Source organism: Falco cherrug, chromosome 4, assembly GCF_023634085.1.
Source record: "Falco cherrug isolate bFalChe1 chromosome 4, bFalChe1.pri, whole genome shotgun sequence".
Lineage (NCBI taxonomy): Eukaryota > Metazoa > Chordata > Aves > Falconiformes > Falconidae > Falco > Falco cherrug.
The window spans coordinates 23750519-23777907 of NC_073700.1; the positions used below are offsets into that span (position 1 = coordinate 23750519).

At 43.1% G+C, this 27389-nt stretch overlaps 1 protein-coding gene across 6 annotated transcripts in view; it reads right to left on the reverse strand.

Annotated features, from left to right (window-relative positions):
* Positions 1 to 7806: 7806 nt before the first annotated feature.
* RAD18 (RAD18 E3 ubiquitin protein ligase) overlaps positions 7807 to 27389 on the reverse strand; it is a 54189-nt gene continuing 34606 nt past the window's right edge. For 3 of the 6 annotated variants that reach the window (XM_055708281.1, XM_055708283.1, XM_055708279.1), the window contains 2 exons: positions 18323 to 18385; positions 7807 to 8056 (listed from right to left, as the gene is read on the reverse strand). In XM_055708281.1, coding sequence (XP_055564256.1) covers positions 7954 to 8056; positions 18323 to 18385 — 166 coding nt within the window. In that variant the 3' untranslated portion in view covers positions 7807 to 7953. Of the gene's footprint in view, positions 8057 to 18084; positions 18236 to 18322; positions 18386 to 27389 lie in introns of all 6 variants that reach the window. The other 3 variants (XR_008731927.1, XR_008731928.1, XM_055708280.1) reach the window with 3 other exon arrangements.

Consider the following 27389-nt stretch of genomic DNA (forward strand, 5'->3'; position numbering starts at 1 on the left):
GGGTCTTTCTTTTATTTCTGAAGAGCACAGGAGGGAGAGCAGAGGGCTCCAGTCATAGAGAGCAAATATTTCCAGCAGATAAATTTTAAATTCGCTGTCAATAGTATCAGCAGGCAGCAGTGCCAGAGCACAAAAGCAGAGCTCATTTCAGTATCACAGAGAACTGGTTTCAAGGACCTATCAAAGGACTGATCATCACAGCAAAAGCTAATACAACATCTAAAAACCCAGTGAACTAGCTTGAACAATAAACGTTAATTACTTATGGGGCAGACACTGAAGTTCTGTGAGAAAAAAATCACACAGTTAAATGTCCCTAAATACTCTGCGAATTGTTTGCTCAGCTGTAATCTGGAGATGCATTAAGTATTTAATGACATAATTATTTGAAAAAGATTTTGAAAGGCTTTGTGAAGATTTATCACATAATCAGGGATTGCAGCGGTCAGAGGAGGGTTCTGTGCCATTTGGGGGAAACACTATCTTTAACGAAGCTGCTTTATGACTGCAGCGCTCTCCATTGCTGACACGGAAGGGCTTCCCTCGCAGCCCGTGCCGGTGACCAAACCCCCCAGGACAAGGAAACATCTTCTTTTCCCTCTCAAGTGCCCGGGCCGCGCAATGACTGCCCAAACGCCTGTCACCACAGCAGAGATGCTGCAGGTTACCTGGCTGGCTGCAGCAGTGGGGAAGCCCTACTCGCCCTTGCCTGGGGCAGCTGGTGGTCCCGGAGCCCTCTGCACAGCACCACCACCGCGGGGACTCCGGGCACCCCTGCAGCCCCCCAAACCATCCCAGTGTGATTTGTTTCCACACCTCCCCAGCAGTGCCAAAGCAGCAGGCAGTTAGAAATGTGGCCAACAATGCAACTGCCTGCAAGGGACCGGCCCCGGGCACCCGTCTGTGCTCGCACACAGACACGGGATTACCCTGGCAGGAGAAACTCCCAAAGGCTTTGCCATGGATGCCCTGCTTCCAAGTCACTTCAGCTGTGTAAAGCAGTGGCATAAAGCACCCCTTTACATAAAAAAAACCCCAACTTGCCTTGCATTTACCCATCTTCAGACAGCTACTAAACCTCGTCCTTCAAACAAAAGGCAAGGCAGAGCGGATGCTGGCGGGGAGCAGTACTCAAGATCTGGTGAAAATGGCAACGGGTTGGTTTTAGAGGCACTGTTTGCCTATTAGCATTTCAGAAGTGATCTCTATCTGGCTGCACAGAGTATCAAAACAATGATTTAAAAATCATTTACAATAGCTCAGTTATTGACAGAGGCTTTCCTTCAGAAGCCCACTGAAGGGTGGCCAGCATGCACCTGCAAGGAGCAACAGCGACACGAGCACTGGCAGGGACTGAGGCCCCATCCTGAACCCCACTTGCTGCAACCGCGTTCCACATGCGTTAAGGCAAAGCTCCGCTACAGCCCCATAACCCAGGCCGAGCCTTGGAATTCTGCCTCTGGCTTAGCGCAGAACTGTACAAGTGATTTATAATTATGGAGTAAATCAAGAGCGTTACACAGCTGTTCATCTGAAGCCAACACACGTGCAAACACAGTTGGCAGCAAGAGAAATCACAAGGTAAAATTAAGAAACCAATTGTCAATTAGGAGCTCGTTTAATCTCACACTCCAACTTGAAAGAAAAGACTCCTCAGGGCCCTTCTGGGTGTGTGTGCTCATATGTGCCTATAAATAGTATTGCTCACTGAAATGGTAGCTCTATTTATTTGTTATTATAGTAAAGCAAGTAGACTGTGCTGTAGCTGGAGACCTTTGCATTTATCCAATGCTCACCTTGACCATCACTTTCTTCCTACTGCCTGAAAATTTAATTTCACTTAACAACTTCCTGATTTTTTTTTCCATTTTGTTTTGTGTTTTAGTTTTTCTCACGTATCTGCCTTCACACAATTCTGTGCAAAGAACTTTTCCTGTTAGCAGTGTTGCCACTAACAGACTATTATTTACTGGAAATGTCAACTTTTAAATCTGCCAGTGATAAAAAACTGTGGCACAAATGAAGGATGCAGAGATTTCCCCAGGAGGACTCAAATCTGTATCTTGTATCAAGAGATGCCCTAAAAAGAGAGATTTCAAACTCATTTGAAGCATTTCCCCTGCCTGCAGTGATTTACAGCTGTGCAAATACCCTGGAAAGGGAGCAGCAGCAAGACTTGATATGGTCTTTGAGCTGCAGGATCAATTCAGGATGTAATTTTCTATTTGAATAGGCTGGGCAAATTGTTAATAATTGTTAATGTATGTTAATTGTTAATAATTGTTACTAATACCTGAACATGAGGAGCCATTGATGGAAACCTCACATGCTCCACATAAGCCAGCAGCCCTTGCCATCAAGTTCCCAGCAGCTCCCGTTTAGAACACGATGTGCTCATTAGCAAAGCATTTTGCTGTACCCAAAACGGGGCTGAGTTATGGAAACAGCGTCATTAGGCAAAACTGGGCTTTACGTAAAGCCTGTTTTGGGGGTGGGGGTGGTAAAGGGAAACAAACAGCAAAACATTTGGAACTTGTTGGCAGCAGAGATGAGAAGGTATCCAAATACTCACCTAAACGTATCATTGCAATAATTTAAAGAATTACAAACTGCCCCAGAGCTGGATCGCTTCAGCAGCAGCGGCACCATTCCCAGCGCTACCCCAGTGATGCTATCCCGGCTCTGCATGCACGGAGGAACAGGCAGAACAAATAACACCAGAAAATAAACACATTCCTTTTGTGATGCATCAACCACAACTTTCACACTTCAATCTTCCCCCTGAAAAGATGGCAGCTTTCAGCTCAGCCACCCCATTCTCACACAAATCTGTACTTTTCTTAAGAGAAATTACAAGGTTGGTAGAAAACCTGATAATGCCCATGCAACTAATTGTGGCACAAGATCATCTTTTAGGCAGCACTTGCCCTCTCAGACTCACTAAGCGATTGCTCATCCCCAAAACCACCAGAGCGCTCCTGCCTGTGCGCTGGGTTTCAAGCGCAGCATTGCAAACACTTTCCCAACAAGAGGCCTATTCAGCATTGATGAGTACGCAGCCGAGACGGCGCGCGGTGACATGGCTGCTGCGTCAGAGGCTGGAAATGATAAATGATGCTCCCAGAGGGTTTCAGAGAAGCTGCGGGCATCCTGGGGAGATTCCTCCAGAGCCCAAGCGGATTCAGCGTTTCCAGGGGAGAGGGAGCAGGGCTGCTTCCCTTGCTTACTGCAGGGCAGGGGCGTGATGCCCAGCAGAGCAACAGGGACGGGCGAGACACGGCAGTGAGCGCAGCTGCCCTCCTGTCCCCGTCCCTCAGCAACCAAAGGCAAGGCTGGGGAGTGTGCCTGAGCCGGAGGTGTATTTGCACGTGTTTCTGCCTCGTGGCTGTCATATAGGCTCCAAAAGCTTCAGGGAGTTATTAAAAAGGTCCAACTTTGACAAATAAATCAGGCTTTTTTTAAAAAAAAAATTCCCTTTACACACACCTTTTGAGCTGGTTTGGAAGGAGGCTGGGTTTCAAGGTTTCATTTTGCTGAGCTGTATTCTAGCAGGCACAAAATATTCCAATGAAAATCAAGCATTTTTTAATAGATGCATGGAAAGGTCACCTTCCAGAAACCAGGATGTGGCCAAATCTGGTTGTCCATCAGAGCCCAAATATACGGCACAGACACAGGCTGTGACTTGCCAAACCATAGGCTGAAATCAGTAACAGCTTTCTGCAAACAGAATGGCAAACACACCAAGGAGGCAGTACTCGGGAGCTTGCTAAACCCAGACAACAATCCCATCATCGTGCCTCAGTGCCCCATTACCCGCCACGATCTGGACGTGGAACCATGCCAACGGCTTCGCTGCAATGGCGAGACCCCCAGCACAGCTGCCGGGACAGGTGGCACCGGGCTGCAGCTGCCCCCACGGCTGCCCTGCCACAAACCAGCCCCACAGCGGCTGGTCCGAACCCCCCAGCGCCACAGCAGCCCCACTCCCGAAGGAGCCGCTGGCAGCACCTTCCAGCCTTGCTTGTTCCAGGCGAGCCGGCACGTCAGCCACGCTGCGCCCCCGTCCCGGTGCCGGTGCCGGGGGAGCTTTGCGCAGGGCAGAGGCAGACCCGGGTCTGCCACACCAGCTAGCGGATGGCACTGTGAGTGCAAAGCAGCACATGTTAAATGGAGACAAAAAACCCGCTTGGGTTTGTGGTGGAGAGGTCAACAGAAGCCCAGAGATGGTTCTTATTCCTCTATGACGCCACCACACATCTAAAATAACAGAATTTGGGGTGGGGGTGGGGAATCAGACTTGCAGGATCATCTCACAATGGAGTCTTTTGCTCATCAAAGGCAATATCCTGTAATTATGTATGATATTGTATTTTATCTGATCATTAAAATAATTTATTTAAAGCCATCTATACCGGAAAGTTAATTTTTCTTAAGGAAAGGAACACTGCCTTATAGTGTTTTCTCTGAATAGTAAGTTTTGACAAATAAAATGGTCAAAGAAAGTGAAATCTTAAATTCTGCTTATTGCAAGCAGGAGACTGCACGCATTAGTTTCATTCAATTTATTACACTGTCCCGCTCTCAATGGCAGGATGGAAATCCCAGCCAGGCATCCCTTGCTGTCCAGCAGAGGGGTCGGGATCTGCTCCAACCCTCCCTGGCCCCCTCCCAGCCAAACTCACCGTGTCTCCAGCGCCCATGGAGATCCTGCTGTAGCTTCTTCAGAAGGCAGAGCGCTGTGGACTAACACCTCTGTCCCCACACTGCTCCCAAGGAACAGCAAAGCCAGTGCGAAAACCTCTCCAGAATCCCACCCGTGCCTGCGGAGCCCTTGCTCCCTCAGCATCCTTCCCAAGCCAAGCTCTAAGGCGCTGGCGGGGGTGAGGGCCGTGATTCGTGCTTGGTGCTATTTGTCCTCTCCAGGCTTTGCTCCTTGAGTAAAGGAGAGCGTGTGCCCTCTGAATTCCTCCTTCCCAGCTGTCCTTCCCAACGTGCAGCCCCCAGCTGCCACTGCACCCTCGCAGGAGGAAGGCGCAGAAGCTTTACACTTGACCCAGACACTTAATTACGTGAAGACAAACACAAGAAGAATATAAAAACAGTAAAGCCGACACAGCCTTGGAAACGGTTTCCTTAGAGTCCCTGTATCTACTGAACACGGCCAGGAACACATTCCCACCCCGGAGAAGCAGCTACCAACAGGGCTGCCCTGCTCAGCTGCTGCCTCAGCCCACGCGACCCATGGCAGCCCATCTGAAGGTGCGGGGATTTGCTCCATCCCACCTCCGTGCGTGCCCCGAGGCCACGGGCGATGGCCTGGTGTGTGGCCGCAGGTGCAGTTTGCAGGTTTGGCACCCCACGTCGTACAGTGCACCGCAGGCACCAGCTGAACAGCAGCTCCAAACGCCAAAAATCAATAAAAATATAAACACCCGAGGCCTATGTTTGCAGAAAATAAAGTAGATGCATATAAGAAATAAACATTTTGGGGTTTATTTTAACTGAAAGCCCAACACAGATCCAAGATAGCAGTGAACCGAGTGACCTGCAAATGTCCACGGAAAGGTTTCTATTCAAAATATTTGCAAGATTAAAATGTTAGGAAAGTTAGTATCTCCTCGCATTCTGCCCAGGCTGACAGGGAGGAAATCCTTCGAAATGCACACCAGGAGGGACCAAGTTCTGGCTTTCTGCTTGCAGAAATAATTACTTGATTGAATGAATGGAAGGAAAAGAGTAATTTTCAAAGCCGTTGACTTTTTATACATTAAGGAGTATAGCTTCAAGGGCAGCACTTTTCCTTGCATTCTTCAAGTGTCAGGGGTCGTATTCTGCACTCACCATGACAGTCAGGGCTGCACCGCTGCTGCCCGGCACCTCCTTGACTCCAAGAGCAGTTCCTCTGCTTGCTCTGCTCCAGAGGGTTAGGAAATCCCTTGCCAGCCCCCAGATGCCTGGGACAACACTCACAGCGCCAGCCTTTTCTGCACTAATACAGAATGCATACTTCATGTTTCATAGGTTTTTATTCATCTTCTGTATTGATTTTTTTTAAAGTACTTTCTAGCCCATATTTAATAAATTGGACTATTTCTCCTTATTGTGTGTTGAAATACCTTTTCATTTTGCATCAGTAGCTGTCATTAACTACAAATTTCACTCTGCAAGGGGCCCCTGGTTCCAAAGCTACACAGGAAGCATCTGCTACTGATACAACACATTTATAGCCCACGTACTATATGAAAAAGGAAAGCTCCCAGACAGCTAAATATCACAGGATCCCAATTTTCCCTGATGATCTGGCATAGTTAAGGATGTCATGCAGTACACGGCACCTGGACTACAATTTTCAGGCTGACCTTTAGCAAGCTGGCTATCATGCAGTGAATCAGCTGCCAAGGGCTGCCAGCCTTACAGCTCCATACTTAAACGTGTAATGATGCTTTAAAGCCAAGACAGTATCCTGCACTTCCGGACACCTGCAGCTGCCCAGAGGATGGTTTGCGACTTGCCCCAAGCCATCGCGCAGCAAGGCTGCTCCGTCACAACTGGGGTAACCGCAGTGCAACAGAATGGGCACCTCCTCGAGCTTTGTTAGAGGTATAGTCACATTCCTCTCCACAGCTAGATCTCCTGTTTCAGGTTCTAACAGTACTGACAAGAGGGTTTTTGAGGCTATCTTCTGTGTACGACAGTGGATATCATGACCATACTACAGAAAATGAAGTGCTGCTAACACGTATAATTAAAACATAACAATAAAAGACTCCAAGGGATGCTCAGCAGCTGATGCAAACCACTCTACATGAATTTCATCAACCATGACGCACACAAAGATTTTAATTCTTCTTTGGCTAACTGCACAAAACTTAAAATCTGTCTTGTATTAATTGCTATGATCAAAAGGCAGACCTAAAAGCAGAAGTCAATAATTACTCTTTCAAAAGGTTTGCTTTTAGTAAAAAAACAAACAAAATCAGCTTCCCATTTTTCCTCTGTATCTGCTTACCTCATTGGAGCTGTTAGTTTACATTTGCCACAGATTTAGCTTGTTCTAAACAGAAATATTGCTGGGAACCACAGTTTGAGGATGAATATTTTGGAAAGCAAAATGTCCAGTGCCAATTACAGCTATAGTCTAAAGTCAAAAGACACACAATACTCCATCTTAGATTTTGTACTTTCTTTGCAAAGTCCCCAGTGAAAGGCTATGGCCAAAGCTTCAGGGCTCAGTAAGAACACCTTTGAATATTTTGTATGGTATGTCTTTTGCTTCCAAGCTGTATTTTTAAAAACTTACCCTGTTGTTCAGGTTTACTTTAATTTTCTTGCATTATATCATTACAAAACTACATCACCTTCTAAGACAGACAAGAATTTTTAATATCAGTATTTATTTTAAAGCTAGAATACTTAATGTGCGACGACCTTCCAATTTCTTTCAAATTTAATTACTTTAAACTGAAATAGTGACACACACTAATCAGTTTACATGGACATTGAAAAAAAGCCAGCATATTTCTGTACAACAGAAGTCCACCCCGTCCCTCAGCTCCCCCCACAGCTCTCCCCCCAGCCAAGCCAATAACCAGAGCATCAGCACCTGCCAGACCCCAAGCAAAACACTGTCCTGCAATTGCTTCCAAGAGGGCAGAGCAAGCTTCTATGGGATGCGAGCAGTAACAGCAGCAACGTGCAGACCCTCATCCCTCCGTGGCAAGGCTGGGGCTCTGGCACTTTATGCCCAACCCTAAAGTTAAATGGCCCACAGTGCCGTAAACAAAACACATCAGCACACCGATCTGGCTATTTTAAGGCAGTTTGAATGATAGTTATGTGAAAATTCAGCATTTTATTAAGTACCCAGATACACTGAAAATGAAAAAACTAACAAGTATTTTCTCAGTCTTAAGCCTTCCGCACAGTTTTAGGCTTCACATCACTGCAGGGTTACCTCTTCTTCCGCTTACTCTTGGGAAGCAGCTGATCGTTTCCTGGCATTTGGAGCTGACGTGACTTACTTTTGTTAACTCTCAGACCCAGAAAACTGCTGCTGAAAAAAAAAAGAAAAGACAAAACAGGGTTCTGAAGATACTCCAAACACAGCAAATACCGAAGGCTGTATTAAAGTGCTGTAAGCAGCACGCAGGCGCACACACAGGTACGTGTTACTGATGATGGTGAAGAGAAATACTGCTCTGCTGTGTTTGAAGCAGGTGACAGCACCCACAAACCACCCCATTCACCCTGAGCCTGCAGGGACAGGGGAGTCACGGTGCCTCTCTTCCTGTCACCAGACACCAGTTTGGAAGAGGAAGGAGCAGCAGCAACCTTTTGAATTCCTTGTCCATAAATGAGAAGAGCCCCTGAGGCTGAAGAAACCATGATTACATTAAATCATAAAAGGTCGACTTGAAACGAAGTCATCCTTGGTGGCACAGCCACCAAGCAAAAGTACAAGTGGCTTTGGTCACGGTTACCCAAGAAGGAAAGCACATGGGACTCCCATCCCTAAACAGGCTCTTTGCCAGACGCTCTTCTTGTTTATGGACAAAGAATTTTCCACTGGAAACTCAAAGAAGTGTTTTCTTTTTAGTCACAGAGTTAATTTTAAAGAAAAAGTTAAACTAGCCATAGTTAAATTAGCCAGCTAATTTCCATCATTCAGCCTCAGCACTTAAAGTTCCACATGGTGTTGACATGAAGGATACCATTCATCCATCAATAGCCATTACTAATTAAACACTCCTTATAAATACACTTTTTTTTTAAATATACCATTTTTTAGGATGAATCCATCCTGCACGGACTATTCTTGTGGCTTAAATTGGGAATTCACAACTGAAAATAACAATGGAAAACTCTCAAAAGCCAGTCCATGTCTCTGTTGACTGCCACAAGATATATACTAAAAGAGATTAAAAAGAACAACTTGTATTTCAGAGCTCAGTTCAGCACCATGATAGAAACGGAGCTCCTGCATCTGTGTGAGTGTTAACCATGTTGAGGAAGATCAGCACGAATCCCAGCACAACCAGTTTAGTCTGTACCTCTGAAGATGCAGCGTGATTAACTGCACATATGCGCAGAGCACAGACGATGCATACGCGTAACCCAGTCCAACTCTCCCCCAATCCTCAACACTACAAACCTTACCAGGGTGATTTCTACAACGTATGATGACGAAAAGGCAAAGGCCCTTCCCTCCCAGCTGGACCCTCCACTACCCTATTTCCATCCACTGCATTGGTTCAGTAGAGAGGATCACTCATGTTAACCTAGAAGCAGTAGATTTTTAAAAGTCTGTGAAATTAGACGTTAACAAAGCCTCTTTCTATATGTCACCTTTTTCTCTTGTTGCAGTTCACAATTTTGCATTATTTAATGCAAAATTCAATGCAAACGCTAAGGCTGAGTTTTGTGAAACCAGAGTACAGTAACACATTGCCGAAGACAGTCCTGCGCCAAGCCAACACACACGGGCTAACTGATCAAAGGATTCCCAAGGGGATGCACAGATGTTTTAAGAGTGCCATGATACAATTTCCCCCCCCTTTAAATTAAGCTCTGAAGCAGCTATTTTCAACCCAATCCAAGGGAGCAGTTGTTCTTTATATCCACCATACCTCAAGCCCTTGTGCGCGGGCCATACCCTCCATCCCAGGCCCAGGAGAACCTGCCTGTCCCCACGCAGCTCCGCAGCTGTGAGACAGAGCAGGTAACTAACCTCGGCGGGGAGGCGGCTACAAGCCTCTGAGGGATGACGCTGGAGAAACATGCTTTTTAGAGTAAGATGTGGAAGCAATACACTAACACTGCTCCTGAGCACGCTGCTTTGGTCGCTGATGGATAAGGGATGCCAAGCTGGAGGGACAGCTTGCCCCACGCAGCGCACTGCCTCTTCATCACCCCGGGCTGTCCCACCACAGGGCACTTTGCTGGCTCATGGGCACACAGCAGCCCTACAGCTCTCCAGATGGAGCCTTTCAGCTGCACCCATCTGGTACCGAACAGACATGGCCTCGACACGGAGTTTCCTATGAGGAAGACTACCTCCCCGGCCCCAGCGGCTGGCCGTACCACTCCCAGGAGCCCCAGATGGTGAATGAACTGGTGAATAAAATTAACTCCTGATCGTGTGCAAAGCACTTCCCAATGGTGAGACCAGTCTGGCAAAACAACTTAAGGGTTCTTCTCCAAAACTACCTGCATTAAATAAAGCTAAAAATACATAAAACATTTAATGTTTTGTTCCCTAAAAGTAATTGCTGCACTTGACCAGAGAAATTATTTGGCTATAAAGAGCAGAAATACATACGCAGACAAGGCTGTGAAAAAGGGGGCTTTCTTGCCAATTTTTATTTATTTGAGATCCTCTTGTCGGATACAATTAGTGTACCTTAGAGACCATCTAGTTCCAACCCCCTGGGCAGGGACACCTTCCACTAGACCAGGTTGCTCCAACCCCATCCAGCTCAGCCTTGAGCACTGCCAGGGATGGGGCATCCACAGCTGCTCTGCTCAACCTGTGCCAGGGTCTCAGAAGTTTGGAAGGTCTGAGCATCTACAAGCAGAGGAAGGTACTTGGTGGTACTTGGTACCTGCTGCAGAGACTCTGGTACTGCACAGTGAGTGACCAGGACGCTCATGTGCAAGGGGAAGGCATCAGCTGCAGAGCTGCATGGCAAGAAGCCACCGCAGCAAGGTGCTCTGCAAGTCAGGAAGCTTCTGGGAGCCCCCTGGCCTCCCATGCACATCTCCGTGTGCATTAAGGACATAAGACTGATTACTACAGGGGTTTTAAAATAGATTCAACTTTGGGTTACATTCATTTTAATTAGGGTAAGAACATTTTTGTACTCCTAGACTTTCATCCACTGGTTGCATGGCACAGTGCCACCAATATTAAAAACACAAAGTAAATGTACTTGACCTTCTCCAGAAATGTGCAAATGTTAGTACTCTGGTAAGTCAGATCCCTTCCTGTATCTTATGGTGCATTTTGGAATAATGAGGTTTGCTTGTCCAGGGACAAGAAGATCCAGACTACCTACTACACAGTCATTTATCTCCATCTCAGGTCAAGTCAGGTACAGACAGGTTGCAATGACATTTCTAGCACCCTACCTTACCTTAGGGATGAGGTGAACTTGTTTCTCACGGCACCAAGGTACACTCTGAGGTAGGCACGGATCTTGAATTACAGCAGTGCACAATTAATGACAGATTGTTATTTTTGTTCTTTTTTTATTATTATTTTCTCCACACCACAAAGTTATATAGGAAATATATCCACCAGGTATCATTTTTGAAATTTCATTAAAAGCTCTATGGAAAAGCTGCAGCTGTATTTAGGAGTGAAACTGAGCTACAACTGAACAGCAAAGTCACTATAAAAGCCTTTCACCAAACCCCACATTAACTTTCAGGCATTCGGATCTGATACAGGCCAAAGAACTGACCAAAACCTGCAGTTAAGTTGGCATCATCGATGGCCTGTTTGACACCCACATCAGAGAACCCTGAGACTTTCAGTAAGTGCTCACCAAGAGGTTACAGAAAGCCTGAAATGCTGCCCCAATTTAACCAGACACAAAGCAATATGAACTGAAGTTGTCCCAATTATATGACTCCACAGTCATTTGTTACTTAACAGCTGAGAAAAGCAAGAAAACAAAAATGTTTTTGAAGGCTCAGAGAACATGAAATTGTGCTTAAGTAAGTTTTCAGGAAAGGAATGAGGTCTCGCTAAAAATACACTCCAAACTGCCACTAAAATATCCCTACACTGCTCCATTTGTGCACTATTACAAATAAATTGCAAGGATGTCATATACAATTTCATTAAAAGCTTAAAAAAAAAAGACTATTTATTCTAAATGCAGAATATGAATGTTTAGTGCTTCTTTATTAGATCAGTCACATAAACATAAAAGCTCAACAAATCTCTGTTCCCACCAAAAAAGGTACAATATCCTGGTTCAAGACTTTGTCTGTTCACACGAGTTTCTCGCTGTCTGCAAACACCTCACTGCACCTCGAGAAGCTGTTACAGTCAGACCAACTTCAGCTTAACACCTGAACACACAAGAAGTGGCTTTCAGAAACCAAAGCTATAGATTTCAGTTGAGACCCAGCCATGCCATCTCACTTTTGCCATTTTTTCATCCACGCAGGAAAAATAAAGGGTCAGCATGAGTTTTAAGCTTGTTTTACATCGTCTAATTCTTTCAGAGGCCCTCAGTCTGAAATTGTACAAAACCTGTAACTCTCCTACTAAGAACACTGGCAAATACTAGAAAGAAAAAGCTCACAAAATGGGTAGTGGATAGATCCAGCCCAGCTTGTGCTGCCCTTACACAGCACCACAGAGACCATCATGGGTTACAGGCAGGAATACCGAACCGAGTTTTCCCACTGCAAGTCCCCTACCACGTGCCTGGCATCCATGCATCGTCTGGACACGCTGCAGAGGACACTAGGTCTCCTGCTGGGGAGTGAGGAGGGGAGTTAAAAAGCACAGCTCTTTCCCGCTCCTAGGAATGTACTCCCTGAATGAAACAAATTAAAAATTACTTAGCTGCATTTCCACCACCGAACAAAGAGCAGCCTGTTCCTATTTCTTTTCCACTGAAGCTTTAGCTTGAATTTAACCCTTCCAGAGACACAAGAAACCCCAAACCCAAACTGTGGAAAAGCATAAAATGGAGGATATTTTTTAGGAGGACTGAAAATCACATTTGACAAAAATGAGTCATTTACACAAAGTAAAATATTTCAGCTAACAAAATGATCCTGCTTTTAAGGATCATACTCTGAAGCAATTCTGGCTTATCTTTTAACATGTAAAGCTAAGGGCAATAATAAGGATTTGCATCTAAAATACTAAGAAACCATAAAGAAATGTATTCTCCATTATGTCCATGACCCTTTTCCTTTAGTCTTGCCCTGCAGAGAGCCTCAGCGAGTTTCATAACTAGACCTGTCACCAACAGAGTGGGTACATACCTCAAAAGCAGGATTCTGTAGGGCAGCATTCAGTAACGTTTTGAAATGGTCAGTCCTCGTGCTCTAATATCAAATAATGTAATTTAGGATTTCCAGATATTACAAGATGTAAAAGCCTGAATACGTATTACTTAAAAGTATTCTCACCAGTACAAAATGAGCATTTGAGCCTAAGCCACACACAGACCATCACTACATCTTTCAAGTTTCAGCAAGAAACTTCAAACAGCTAGCAAAAAGGCATATCTAGTACAGGAAGTCCTGGCCATTAGCTACAGAGTTTTGTCCTACATGGAAAAACCTCACTTCTGATAATAGTCACCCACTGAATAACCGTTTAATATACTTCAGAGGCAGGACAACACAAAGCCAATTATTTAGGCATCTGGAAGGCTGAACTATTAACATAGCATACAGCAAAGACAAGCAACATTCAAACTACCGATATTTCTAATGTCTCACTTTACAAAGAGCACCCGTAGCAGTTGCGCCTTCCTCTGTTTTTGGCGTTTTGTTTGTTTTCAAGAATTTGGAAAATACGACTACCCTTGCAAGAAGAAATTACTTAGGACACAGAATGAAGCAGAAATCTCATTTAGTTTAAGGCTAGCTTTACTGTTTTATATTCTGCCCATTTCTAGCTTTGATAACTACATTTTTCCACAGCAGAATGGTAATTACCTTATGTTCAAAAGTGTATTAAAACACAAAGCCAAAACCTGGAGCTTCTTTGTCACTTGGTTCTCTTATTTTGCAAATATCCAATTATTAACACTTATAACAATACAGTAAGAGAGATGATATCTTTCTGGTATAACTCAACTTTTATGAAGTCTCAGCTGGTTATGGGAACACACCATCCACCTGCTCTTTGGTATGCTGGCCTGTGCCTTCCCATGCAAACCTGCCAAAGCAAAGCCTCATCTGACCTTCCATGCCACTCGACATCCCACAGGATACAGTTCTGTGATGAACAGGAAGAGTAACTTTCACCACAGTTGTAGATCTGCTTTACTTAACATTCCTTTGCACTTATCAACCTGGTCACACGCTAGTAACACTCAAACCCTCCAAAGGACTGGGAAGTTTCCTAGGTGAAGGAAATTATCAAAGGCACAAATGATTTTGCTATGGATACATATTATAACTGATGTTAACATCCATTACTGCTAGGTAGAAATGCTCCAGTAACAAGTTCTAGTACCGTTTTCATTATTGACATTCCCATTCCTTCTTCCACTAAGGAACATGTTTTTCCAACTCGAGCAAGAAGCCACAGATGCCAAACCCGTAACTCACAGCATATTATCTCCTGTACTGCAGAAAAAAATTCTGCCAGCTGGCATCTCTGGAATGGAGTTCAGGGAGCACAAAAAAAGAACAGCAAGTAATTTGATTGTACCATCACCAGTATGAACTGCAAGTCACTATCTGCTGATAAAGAAACTGAAGTCCCCCATCTGCAAGTTTGGAGCTGGCGGTCTCCGAAGATACAGAAAATGCAACTGGGAAGGTAAAGACTCCTTGCCATTCACTTTTACAAAGTTCCCAAAAAAATACTTTTAAACAGGATGTTTTAACATGTATGGTAGACTAGCTACTACCTACAAAATTAAAGCTGAAAGTTATAAATTAGAAGCCATATACTCCAGGCACTACATGGCCAATTAAAATCTCATCAGAAGTATGTTAAATACCCTACAGAAAGCACAGTATCCTCAAAACCTACATTTTTCCTCAATGAAAACAGGTTGCAATGAATTCTTGCAGAAAATACTGAAGAAGTACACAGTTCCCCGTGGTAGTTACAGTTCTACCATTAAGTGCAAGTTTGTTCTAAAAAATATATACCTCTTGTTACCATTCTTCATGCTGGTGCTGTTGCAGAACGATTCACCCCGTGGCTGTTACCTCTTGGCCTGCTCCTGAGCCCTCACACAAACAGAGCCACCATACTCACTGGGTACGGCCTCCAGCCCCACCGCCACCAGAGCAGACACTTAACATACTCAGAACCTGAACTGATTGGGTCTGTTTTTATGCCAATGCCTGCACCCTGGTAAAGGTCACTAGCTTTAAAAGCAAAAGCACACAAGCTCATCACACCAGCCAGCACTGGACACCCTCACATCTTCATTCACATCAGGTGAAGTAATTTTAACCGGTACAGTTTGAGAAACTGGAAGTGGCTCCAGCCAGACATTTTTAGATTGCTATGAAGTCCTGGTTTGTCAGGATAAAGCAGGATGCTGCTACAGCAGCCACGGGAACACCAGGCATTCATGTGGTGCTCCGCCACCAGCCTCGTGAACTGCCTCTCCGCGCAGCGTACCACTGCAGACAGACAAGTTCTCCCTGCCAAGTTCCTTTTCCGAAGGCCAGCCAACAAAACTGCTTCTGGCAGTATGCGCCACAGGCCATTCTTCCACATAATCAGAAAAACGTGTCTTTGACGTCCACCCACAAGCGCACGCAGGAATCAAGTCCTTCAACAGACTTTAACCTGCAGGTCTTCTCTCTCCCCAGGGCTTCCAGCCCAGTCCTAACAAAGGAAGCACCTGTAATTTCCATTACAGTTTCGGCTGATTATTGTTCTTCCTAAATCTAACCTCCCCCCAAAAATAAAGCAGGTGTATTAATTCTACAATACTCATGTGATATTTCCTCACAAATCATCTAACAAAAGCCTGTGTTTCTCAATAGCTTCTTAGGCCAGTGTTCTGAATGTCATCACAGCTGCAGTTCTAGTTTCTTTGCTTGAGGCCCTAAAATTTACAGCTCACAAGCTTTTACAGTGCTGTTTCTTCCATTTTTTTTTTGATCCAAACTGATTTTAACAAAAAGCCTTGAGACCTAACCAGGTGGATTCTTCCCATTCAAACAAAAAGTCAAGCAGACAAGCAACACAGATTGAATTACAATTTTAGAAAAATATACACATTTAATATCCTGACTCACGGCCGGTACAAAAGTACAATGAAGCTAAAGCATTTATTTAAAAAATGAAAAATATTCCATTGGATAGCCAGGAACAGCAATGCCATCCATTCCCTGCCAGGCAAACACCCGCTGGCCCCACGGAAGGAGCCACGTTGCTTGCTCCTGCAGCACATCCAGCTGCGGCCAGCCCTGGCCAGGCTAGCAAGGAGCCACAGCACAATCTTCCTCAGCAGGAGTCAGCACAGACATCACCAGCAAGGACCAAAGGAAACATGGCAAAAAGCACCTGTCTCGCAATCTACATGTAGCCTCAAAGTGTTAGTAGGCTGTGAGAAGTAAGAATGCTCAGAATGCGTTCAGGGGAAGCACTGGCAGCAACTGAGAACAACGGACACTACCAAGCTCATAAATGCAGTAAGATCCCAACTGCGGCCAAGAGGAAATCAAGACACTTCTAACCTCTTATGTCTCCATCCTCTTCGCCTCACTGCTGTCCAGCTGCTATCCCTCCCTACCCTGGTTTCCCCCCAGGTAAGTCAGAGACAGCTGCGGCACAGCAGCAGCTTCACCACATGCATACTGCCCGGGACAGAGATGCCCTGAACTGCTCCCCTGCAGCTGGCAGGGGCAGCTCTCAGCTGGCTGGGCTTCTCTGCTCACCTCCCACCCCTGTCCAAACAGAAGATGCACTCAGAGGGACAGACACCTGTTTTTGCCATGTCTTGCTGGGCCTTTTCATGCCTCAAGCACCTAGTCAAGGCGACACAGGGAGCTGCTGGCTCCCTCGCTCATGAGTCCTCCAGCTTTAGCAACCACAGTTCCACTTTTCCCATTTTGATCACAATTCCTTATGGATTGGCTTTTACTCAGAAGCCCAGTTCCCAGCAATACAACTCACTGAGATTTAATGCTTCACAGGTAATGGATAACAACACAATGAGGTGGTTACCAAGGACTTTAGGTGATCCCTGACCCTTGCTTGTCAGGGTCACGCATAAGTCTTGGAGCAGATCTAAAAACATCTGCGAAAGATAGCTGTGGCTGCTTGCTCTATGATATGTGGCAGCAGCACCAGAAGAGCAGCACCAGGGGAACAGAGACTAGCATCTGCAATACGCACAACCCAGAATATTTTACTTTACTGCCCATCTCAAGGAGTCACTTGCAGGTACTACAAAAGTACACTTTAGTGCTTTGTGAGTGTCCTTCCAGCAAACACCGCTCACCTTCACAAAGTGATGCCTCCCACTACAAGAAAGGATCTACGATTACTTTGTTTTTCCAGTGGTACACTCTACCATTGACCTGTTACACCATTCTAATCAAGACCTTATCCGTGCTTCCATTAAAGATCCTTAAAATCCATTAGGCTATCTAAACACACATTTTAACAGAGTTTCAAATGTTACTTCTGCCATTAATCAGGAATTTTAGGAGCTGTACCAATCTATTGACCACATATGTATGTAATGGATAATAGAGAAAATTATGTCATAAATACACTTTAAAAAGCAGACTATCAGAATTAAATGCAATATGGTTCTCATCACACCCCTAAGATCAGCTGCCAAAGCCGATGTGATATTTGAAGAGTGACCCCAGATCAAGCCAGTTTCAGCTGCAAGGGTAAACTGTACTACTTTTGCAGACTCCATCAGTCTTCATTTGTATTTCTTTGAATAACAACACAGCTTTTCAGTTGATCTAACACTACGGTATTCCAAATGTCACTATAACTGCACATCTTCAGCACCTGCATAGATCCCTGTATTTCCTCTCCATCTTCATCTATTTCATTTGGATACTTCAAGAATACTTGGATGGTTCCTTAGTATTTCTTTGAACAACAACTTGCACAACCAGACCCCAATTTAAAATATTGCCACTATATAACAGAAGGGGATTTTTTGTTTTAAGAAATAAGATTTTAAAAACAAGAAAGTGCTCTTCTCTCTTTGAACAGGAGTAAATTGAAACAGATGTTGCAATTCCAGCATGGTCAACTTGACAGAGATGTAGCTGAGACTGACAACAATGTAACTTTAAATACAAAAGATCAAATTACTTCATTTTCCATAAAAATCAGTTCCCTTTTTTCTTTTTTTTTTTAAATATATCCATATTCAAATATACCTCAAAACAATGATTTTCCGCTGGTCATCTGTGGACCCTAGCAGCACCCAGGTATTATTTTCCAAGGATCCAAAAAATGCTGACCAAATTGTGTGTCTTGCAACTGTGGAGATCCTCCAAGAGCCTGACTTTTCAGAGGCATTTCCTTCTCCTGTAGAAAACATGTAGGATTCCAAAAACTGGAAACTACTTATCTAAATCACTCGCAAGGACTTTACCACTCATATACTCTACTTACTTGGCAGAGGCTGCTGAACACATCTCAGGCCCTTGCGGATCTCTCAGAATGTCTGAACTGGAGCTGAAGGGGAAAATAAAATGGATGTAAGTCATTTTAGCAATACTTACAGCGCAGTAGGGCTCTACTTACAAAGGCAGTAGAATCTGTAGATGAGACAGACCCTTCCACACAGCACTGGCAACAAGAAGTACTTTCAACCAACAGTCTAGAAAGTTCTGTCTCTACATCACACAATTTTCAGAGTTATTACTAGGTATCATATTCATTATTTAACATACAAGACCATTCTCTCTGTTCATGTTTGCTTGTTGGTAACTACAATAGCTTCCAATTCACAGGCACCAGACAATTTCTCCAGAGAGAACTTGCAAGATACTTCGGTGGGTAAAGTAAAACATTTCAAAGAGTAAAGATGCTTTCAACCTCAAAACTCAAGACTTAAGTGTAAACTTACATTTTGAACATAACAACATAATAAAAAAACAATCAACATCAAAGGAAAAAAACCTTAACATTGAAATTCAGTGAGAAAAATCCAAACTGCCAAGACTGTCAGCAGACCCAGACAGACGCCAAAATACATACATTTGTATGTGTTTTACAGTAGCCACAGAGGCAACATAAAATCAGGGTGTTATTAAATTCAACTATGACTATTACACCAACATTGGAAGAATTCACGTGTGTGTAGATATTCATGCATACGTACATCACACACATATTTAACTACAAGTATGAGCTCAGACACATCATTCAGACCTCTCATGCTCAAAGTTAAAAAAACCCGAACAGCTACACAGACTATTTCAGCTTGTATTTTAAATAAGAATATTTTGTCAAATTTCAATAAAATCTGAATTAATTGAACACAATATTCTGGTCAATTATTGATAAATAACTTTTATTGCATGTTCAGGCTCTGTGATATAAACTACAGTGAAGTTCTCAAACATATGCCAAATTGCAGGGTTGCAGAAATCAACTAACAAGTTGGAAAATGTTGTTTTCTGGAAACTCTCTTTCAAAAAGAAGCCTGTCAGCTCAAACAGTCTGTACGTTATTGCAGAAATTACATAACAAACTATGTAATGTAAACAGTCGGGAGATTTTAGTGTAAACCACAGGACAGCAGTTGGATACCAGTTCTCTTGGATTTACTTTAAAGGTTTTACAACAAAATTCATCCCCTGTTTGGTAGAAAACAGCAGACATAAACTGTAAAAATACAACCCCCAAGTCATAACTATATACACAGATATCAGTGCATTTATATGTTTGGTCAAAACATATTAAGGAAAACAGCCCAAAAATACTTGTTCTCACAGGACAGATTCCAGCATGGCAAAGCAGGGTCCTGACAATACAGACAATGAAGTTTACAAATGGTATTTCTGCAAAAAAAAAAATATGTTTTAACAAACAACATGTCTCATACTAGAGGGGCTGTCTTTGTATAGAAGACCCACACCGTGATTTTACAGGGCACTTTTCCCAGATGGATCCATATTTCCAGTCCTGGGATGCCCGCTTCAGCCCCAGCACCCCCCCCCAGTGCAGGTACCACACTCCGCTGCCCACCTCCACCACTTCAGTACCATTTTTACTGCATGGAGACCACTGTGCAAATATATGGCAAACAGCACTCCTTACCAAGAACTACCTTACTCCTTACCAAGAGCAGATGACTGTCTCTGGACTCTCTCTGTTGGAGAGTTACAAATTAAAAAGCAAGAACCGTTTTGCACACAACTTCATACCCCAGGTGCAGGACAGAAGTCTTGGTTCATTACCTGGTTCACAGATTATTTTTTTTTAAGAAGTCAGCAGTTCACCAAAACACATAATATTCATAACATACTGCACCATTAGAGAGAAGATAACAATTCAAACAGGAGAAGCAATTTAAACCCAAATAATGTCATCAGGCAGCTGACAAAGCTCAGGGCATGTTAAGAACGATGTGGACACACCATGATCATTCGGAGCCCGTGGGGTACAACACCTATTCCAGGCAGCCAGCAGATGAGCGCGTTGTGGGGCTGCTGCTGCTCAGCCAGTTTGTCACCATCACCCTGGGCTCTCCAGACCACACACACGCTTTCAGTGGCTGCCAGTCCTCCTGCCCCCGCTTAACAGCAGCCAGCATGTCCTCACAGTGGGAACACAGAGCATCACTTCCACCACCTGAACATCGAGCTAGGATTCAGCTGCAGAGGCCTCCACCCCATCAGCGTAATGCATTAGAAAACACCAGCTCCTAAGACACACTGGGAGTCACATGCAAACATACATTTTTTCTTTTTTTTTTTTTTTTTTAAAAAAAACCTTCTCTTAAATAAATTAATAAATGGCATGCAACCTTTATAAGGTGGCAGGATTTTTTTCATCCACTGCCATTTTGTCTCCTCCTGTTGCCTTTCTCCCCTCTGAAGTGAGATTCATGAGAAGTTACTGTGGCAATAACTATAGAACCACCAACGGGATTTCAAGGGAGAAAATCACCACCAGATGAGTTTAGAGAAACCTTTAACATATGCACATTTAGTTATAAGGATGAAAAGGAAAAAGATACCAAAAATACACACAAAGCATTGGTGCCATATGGAGAAAATTATTTTGAAACAGAATGGATTGCAAAGTTTTGCATGCTATTTTAGAAACTCTTCAATGATTCCCCAGGAACTTTCATGAACTGCAGAATAAATCTGTTGAATTACGAACATTGTCCGACCAAGCAGTTTTAATATGGAAACAAAGTCACCTGAAATTAAAAGCACTCCTCAGTTACCAAGCTTGCCTCCTCCCATAGCCCAGGCTGAGACAACCATTTAATGTCTTAATTCAGCACCAAATCTAATATGAAATGTTCACATGAGAACCATAGTAAAACAGGCTGTAAAAACAAAGGTGGATAGGGAAAGTCCAGCTTTTTTTTAACTCTCAGAATTGTAAATCTGTCAAAAACTCATTTTTAGTACACAAACTGGATGCCCAAGGAATGAGCCGTTACCATATCTCCAAATCCTACTCCATTTTAAAAAAAATTAAAAAAAAACCCAAAACCAAGAGGGGGATGACAAGGGTTTATTTGTGTGCTTTTAGTCCCCTAAAATAGAAAAAGAACAGGTTTGATGCCTGAACATAATGTACTTCCTTGCCTTGACAAATGTAGCATTATGATGATTTATCACTGTTTGTCACCAGCAAAACAATAAAAGTGAAAAAAACTGGCTAACACCCAAAACAATAATGAGAGTTCATAATTTACATGTGTAATTCACAGTCTATGCCTACCAAATTATTTTAAAACCGACCACAAAAAGTCCTGGAGTGAGCTACCACCTTAGCCCGTATGTGTAGATGTGAATGGGCTACGAAACCAAGAATAATCAGTCTCCCAATGAACCAAATTAACTCTTACACTGTAACTGCACTGAGAGACCAGGGATATATGTATGTAACTGTACAAAACCAAGCTGCAGGGTTATGAACTTTCCAGCTGTAGCTAAAAAGCCCTTTGTTTCAGAATTTCTTCATACAACCCATTGTCCCAAGCCAGTCACTCAATGAAATTGTTCTCTTCATCTAGTCTCTCTTAAACATCAATTTCTTTTACAAAGACTGAGCAATTGCTTGATTATGAGTTGAAGTAATTATACACCTTTCTTCCACATGCAGGGGGAAAAAAATTGCAAAGGATAAAACCCCTCCTTAAATACGCCAGACAGCTGACAAACTATAAAAAAAAACAAAAAACAACCAAAACAATTTCAACCCAGGAAAAGAAATTTTGACCACCAACTGAATTAATATTTTAAAATAATTCTTTTTTTCCCCTTGAATAAAACTCCTAAGCTCTTATTACCCTGAATGCACCCTGAATGCTTAGCCTTTAAACTGAAGAAAATGAACTAAATAAAAAAGAAACAGCTACCTCATTATGTATGTTGTTTCTATAAATTTTAGCCTAGGGAGCCCAAAGAGATCACAGAATTTATAACAGTTTTGTACATTCCTTCAATATTTTCTGCCTGCTCAATACCTCAGAGATATCCACCTATGCGGAGGCCAGACAAAGCAAACTCATTGTCAGACTTCATTCACACTCCAGTCCAAGACAATTTCTCACAAAAGAAATTCTGTCCTTTTAATATAGGTCATTAATCTATCCTAAGATTTTACATATCTGTTCCAGAAGAGTAAGTTTTTACAGCAAAATCATTAACGTTCTGAAACTTAACTGCTCAAGATGCAACAGGCTGACAGACAAGGTGACAGCCTGCGAAGGTTTCATCTCCTGGACTTACTCGCGTCCCCACACCGAGGCGTGCCCACAAAAGGGCAGCTCCAGTGACTCAGGCAATTCCCCAACTCTGCCTCACTTCTGTGCAGGATTAGTTTCTTCTGAGCACTTACAGACAACAAACCATGAGTAAATTATTCCCTTCTTGACCACCATTTGGATATGACTTCCACCACCACCTTTATTTATTTTTTTTTAGATAAACACACCACCTTAAAATAGAGTAAAAAGCTGATGTAAGTGTGAATAACATGTCTCGTTCTAAAAATGAAAGGTGCGAATGTCTCTTTGATTTTGTTTCTTTTAAAGCGGATTAAGTTCCTTCTTGGCTTCATGGTGAACAGCCCGTGTCCCTTTCATCAGTTCATGCCGTGCATTACGTACTTAGCTCTGGCACATGCACTGTGCCTTTTTCCCCTCAACGCTGGTGTGAGAAATGGCCTGTCTCATTTCACCAATGTCATTTGAAGGTGAATACGCAGTTGCAAGGAGTGAGGGAAAATGGCTTTCTGCACCTTGCTATCCCGCTTCCAGGACTTGACCTGCCTGTGATAAACAGTATGAGCTTGCTGCTGGAGTGGCTGTAAGTCCTGTGCAGCACCCAAGATTAACTGCTTACCCGAGTGTCTTCCCTGGCTTCCTAGTACCTCCTCATCAAACCAGACACTGAGCATGGCTCCATCTTCCCGCCTTTGGGGGACAGCAGGTTTGCCAGCCTTGCACCTTCCCCAGGACTCCCCATGGAAGGCTCTCATCTATGCTAAGCTTTACAGAGGTTCCACTGTTTCACTGTTTTTCTTGACTCTTTCCAGGCTTTCTTGACTTTCAGCAGCCACCTCTGCAGCCCAAGAGCATGCCTTTGAGGCTGTGCCTTTAGAAAAGGAAAGGATCTACTGGATCTATCTTAACTGCTTTTCTTAGGAGTCTAGCCAACAGTTGGGACATCTAGGCTAAAGCACTAGAGAGCACTGGCATACTACCACTTCCATTTTCAGGGCTCCGAGATGTCTAAACCCCATGGCTCCAGACTGGGACTGACATCCTTCTGGATACATGTCACGTATCTTTCCCCCCATACCTGCCGGAGGTCATCAGCTGTTACTGTTCACAGTGACTTCTCCAGGACTCTCTCCACCATGCCTCACAGCTCCTGGCCATTTGTTACAGCTCACCGTTTTTGGAAAAAAGGAATGAATCGACAACATAGCAGCGAAATATAATCATCCTTCCATAATAAGACCATATTTGAGGCCAAAAATAAAATATAAAACACTCCTATCTAACTCTGTAATACACGTCATCTCTGAGCCAAAGTAGTTCAAGATTTATTAAGTCCAAAATGTATTAAAGAACTGGAAAAGGCAGTTATTCCCCTGATCAACACATTTTTATATACTTCTCTCATTTGACAGTGATAGCCAGCCTAGAGATCAAGACAACGCTTTCTTTAAACTCAGACTGAAGCAACTGCCAGGGAAGAGCTCACACAGCTTTTCCAACCATTCCACCCTGCCAGCAGTCTCTGACAAACTGATGTCTACCGAGAGCTTTTCAGAGGACTGCTGCTATCCAGTGAACTCCAGACTAACTGAAGCACAGCTCCCTATTTCTACGTCTTTTTCCGCTGACGAACTAAAGCCCAAATTCTGCAAAGCATATAAATCCAAGAAGTGACCCACTAAATCCAGATCTTAGATCCTGATCCATAGCTGCTGAACTCAATGCCAAAAAGCCCCACTTATTGCAAATGAGGCCCCTTACTCCGGCATGAATCTCACCTGGCAGACGCTGCAGTCGCTGTGTGTATTCCAATGGCAGAGAGATTTATACAGGCTGCAGATATTATAGCACTTTTCTACCAGGAGTTCAAAATCAAGACACTGTGTTTCAGTGCACACCTTAATATCTCAGACAAGGCCAACAACATACATCATTTACTCTTGCAAGTCTTTCACTCTAGACAACAGGAACTGACATTTTCTTCTAACACAAAAGTTTTACAGAGAAGTAATTTTTTAAAACAATGAGTTACCCCATTACATAAGATACTTTTAATAGAATATTTCCTCTACTAGTTCATTAACTGGCTTATCACTGTCCCTCCCAGTTTCTTTTCTAATTTTCCTATTGTTTAAGCAGTTGCATAAAATTTGGCTTCAGCCCCAGAAAGTAAAAAAACACACTGGGACTACTTATATGGAGACTAAAGCTCTATGAAAGCTTTACGTATGACTCCACAGCTTTGAAAAATTATCCTTTAAAAGTCATGGTTTTGTTTTGGTATTTATCCCATTATGCACATTTTGTTCTCTTGGTGGGATCATCAATTTATGGAGAGACCAAACACGTTTGGGTCAATGCTATAACCTTCATGCACTGCCTGCACCTTTTTTGCAGCAGGTGTAAAAATCTCATTTTCTCAATTAAAGTATCAACTCTCAACTAATATCAGTACATCGGTGAATAATGTACAATGTCTGAATTTCTAATATTGACCAACTGCTCCCTTAGCAAATATTGATATAAGATTGATGAAAGACAGAACATCTTATGAAGGAGAAAACATAAATCATTAACTTACTTGCAGCATCCTTTTACATAGCAAACATTTCAACTCTCCGACTTCAAGACTGCTTTGTTATGTTCCATATGCTGCGCAAAATCCTAATTTTCTTTTAATCTATCATAACACCAGCTCTCCATTTAGAAGTGCTCTCTTCATAAAAGACAGCATGTAGCTTTGGACTTCCAAATGCATTTCAAGTTCTGACATTTCAATGTGAAAAATATTTACCCTTCTCAAAGGATATCCTCTTATTATCAGAAATAAAATACAAGCCTCAGAAAATCATTACTTAGTACAATAGCACAACGCTACTTAAAGCCTCAAAATCTAAATAATTCTTTTTTGATTTGTGCTATATTTATTTCACTACAATTAACAAAGCATTAACCCCACGACAACCACAGACTGACAAAATACATCTCTTTCATGCAGTTTAGATGACTACACCTACTTTTTACAATCCCTGAAAATCTTGCCATAATTTGAGTCCGTTTTGATTATACCAGCATTGCGTGAGGAGCATACTGGGAGTATGAGCCACAGTTCAACAACAGAACTCTGCGGTCCAAAGCTGATCTGCAGACCTGGCAGAACCTGGCATGTCTCAAAGGGCCAAATAAAGAGCTGGGTATTGCACTGGGACATCCAGAGTAGCTATTACAAACACACAGTACAGACAAAAAGCACATTTAATTCTTTTTCATAAGCACTTCCCCCACATCAGTATTTGGAGAGGGAGTGATCCCTGTAACCTTTGTTTCCCAGAAAACACAGGAAAACGCTTCAGAGTGTTCTTCAGAAAAGTACAGTTTGGCACAAGGAACACTGGTCAAACAAAAGGAGAGGGGCCTTCCATGCATCACAAGGCATCATATGTCACTTCAGCTAAGCCTTCACTGTGTTATTATTGCTGGTTACACTGCTTTTTGAGCGGAGTATAAAAGCAGGGGGTTGGATGTAAAGGACGACAATCTACAGCATGTAACGCCCCAAGGCACACTCAGAGCCCAACTGCCAGTCAGTTGGGTTTAATACATGATACAACGGCGGGGAGGGCAGACAAAAAGAACAAAAAAACCCCAATCGAACAACAAAACCCACTACTTCGTTGAACTTCTTGACCAGTGCAGTAGCTAGCTTTTAAGGTTAAACAAACTGCCCTATATTTAAAGAAAAATAAATAAAAAAACACAGGACACATACAAACCAGGAGATACGCACAAAGTAGGAACATGAAGAGAAAAATCCCAGAGAGATTCTGAAAAAAGTAATTCTGTGCAGACTCTAGTAATTCTGTTCCTTTCCACAGGAGCCAAATTTAAGAGTAAACCACAGCGAGCTATTAAGCATGTTTTTTTTAGAAGAAAGTCCAAATATCTGTGACGCATACCCACTGGTCTGTACAACTCGGGAGATTCTGTTTGATTCAAGAAGTCTAAGGAAACATTTGGAGGGAGTGAATGCGTAAAAAGAAGGAATAAACAATTTTGTCTTGAGCCAGACATAATACAAACTAATGCGCACTGACCAACAAAACCTGCCAACTTGGTTCATGAAAGCCCATTCCGATCATTAGTAACTGCCACACGCTAACATCCTTTAGCAACTTTCTTACAGTCTCTTAGACACACTTTCACCCAGACTTTAAGTTGATACACACAAGTCTGCAGACAGAATAAGGTAAAGAATAGAAGTTTAACTTCAATGTCAAAGGCCATGGGAGAATCATTTGTAACATCATTCACACACAAAACTGGCAGTGAAACAGAGATTTAATGATACTTTGGATGAGCTAATACAAGCCCTTTCTACCTCCCAAGAACTCACTCCAGAATTTTAATCTTATAAATTTTCCAAGGTCCTTAATGCCAAAAGGTTAACCTGCAATCAAAAAAGAAAGTTACATAAAATAGAGAAGAATAGGAACACCTCAGCTCTTCAGGAAGAATATAAACAAGCTGAAGGCATTTATTTTGTGGAAGCAAAATAACAATTCGAGCTGTAGGGCAGCCAGAACAGAAGGCACAGTGAGGATGAAGCAACTCCATCCGTCACCTGCACACCTGTCAAATATGACATCTCATACAAACCTGCAGGAGCTGGCCTTGCATTAGTCCCGGGGGAAAGCTGCTGCCCAGGCTCCTGTCTGCCGGCGCAACACAAACCAAACAACAGGACCCTCCTGCTGCCCAGGT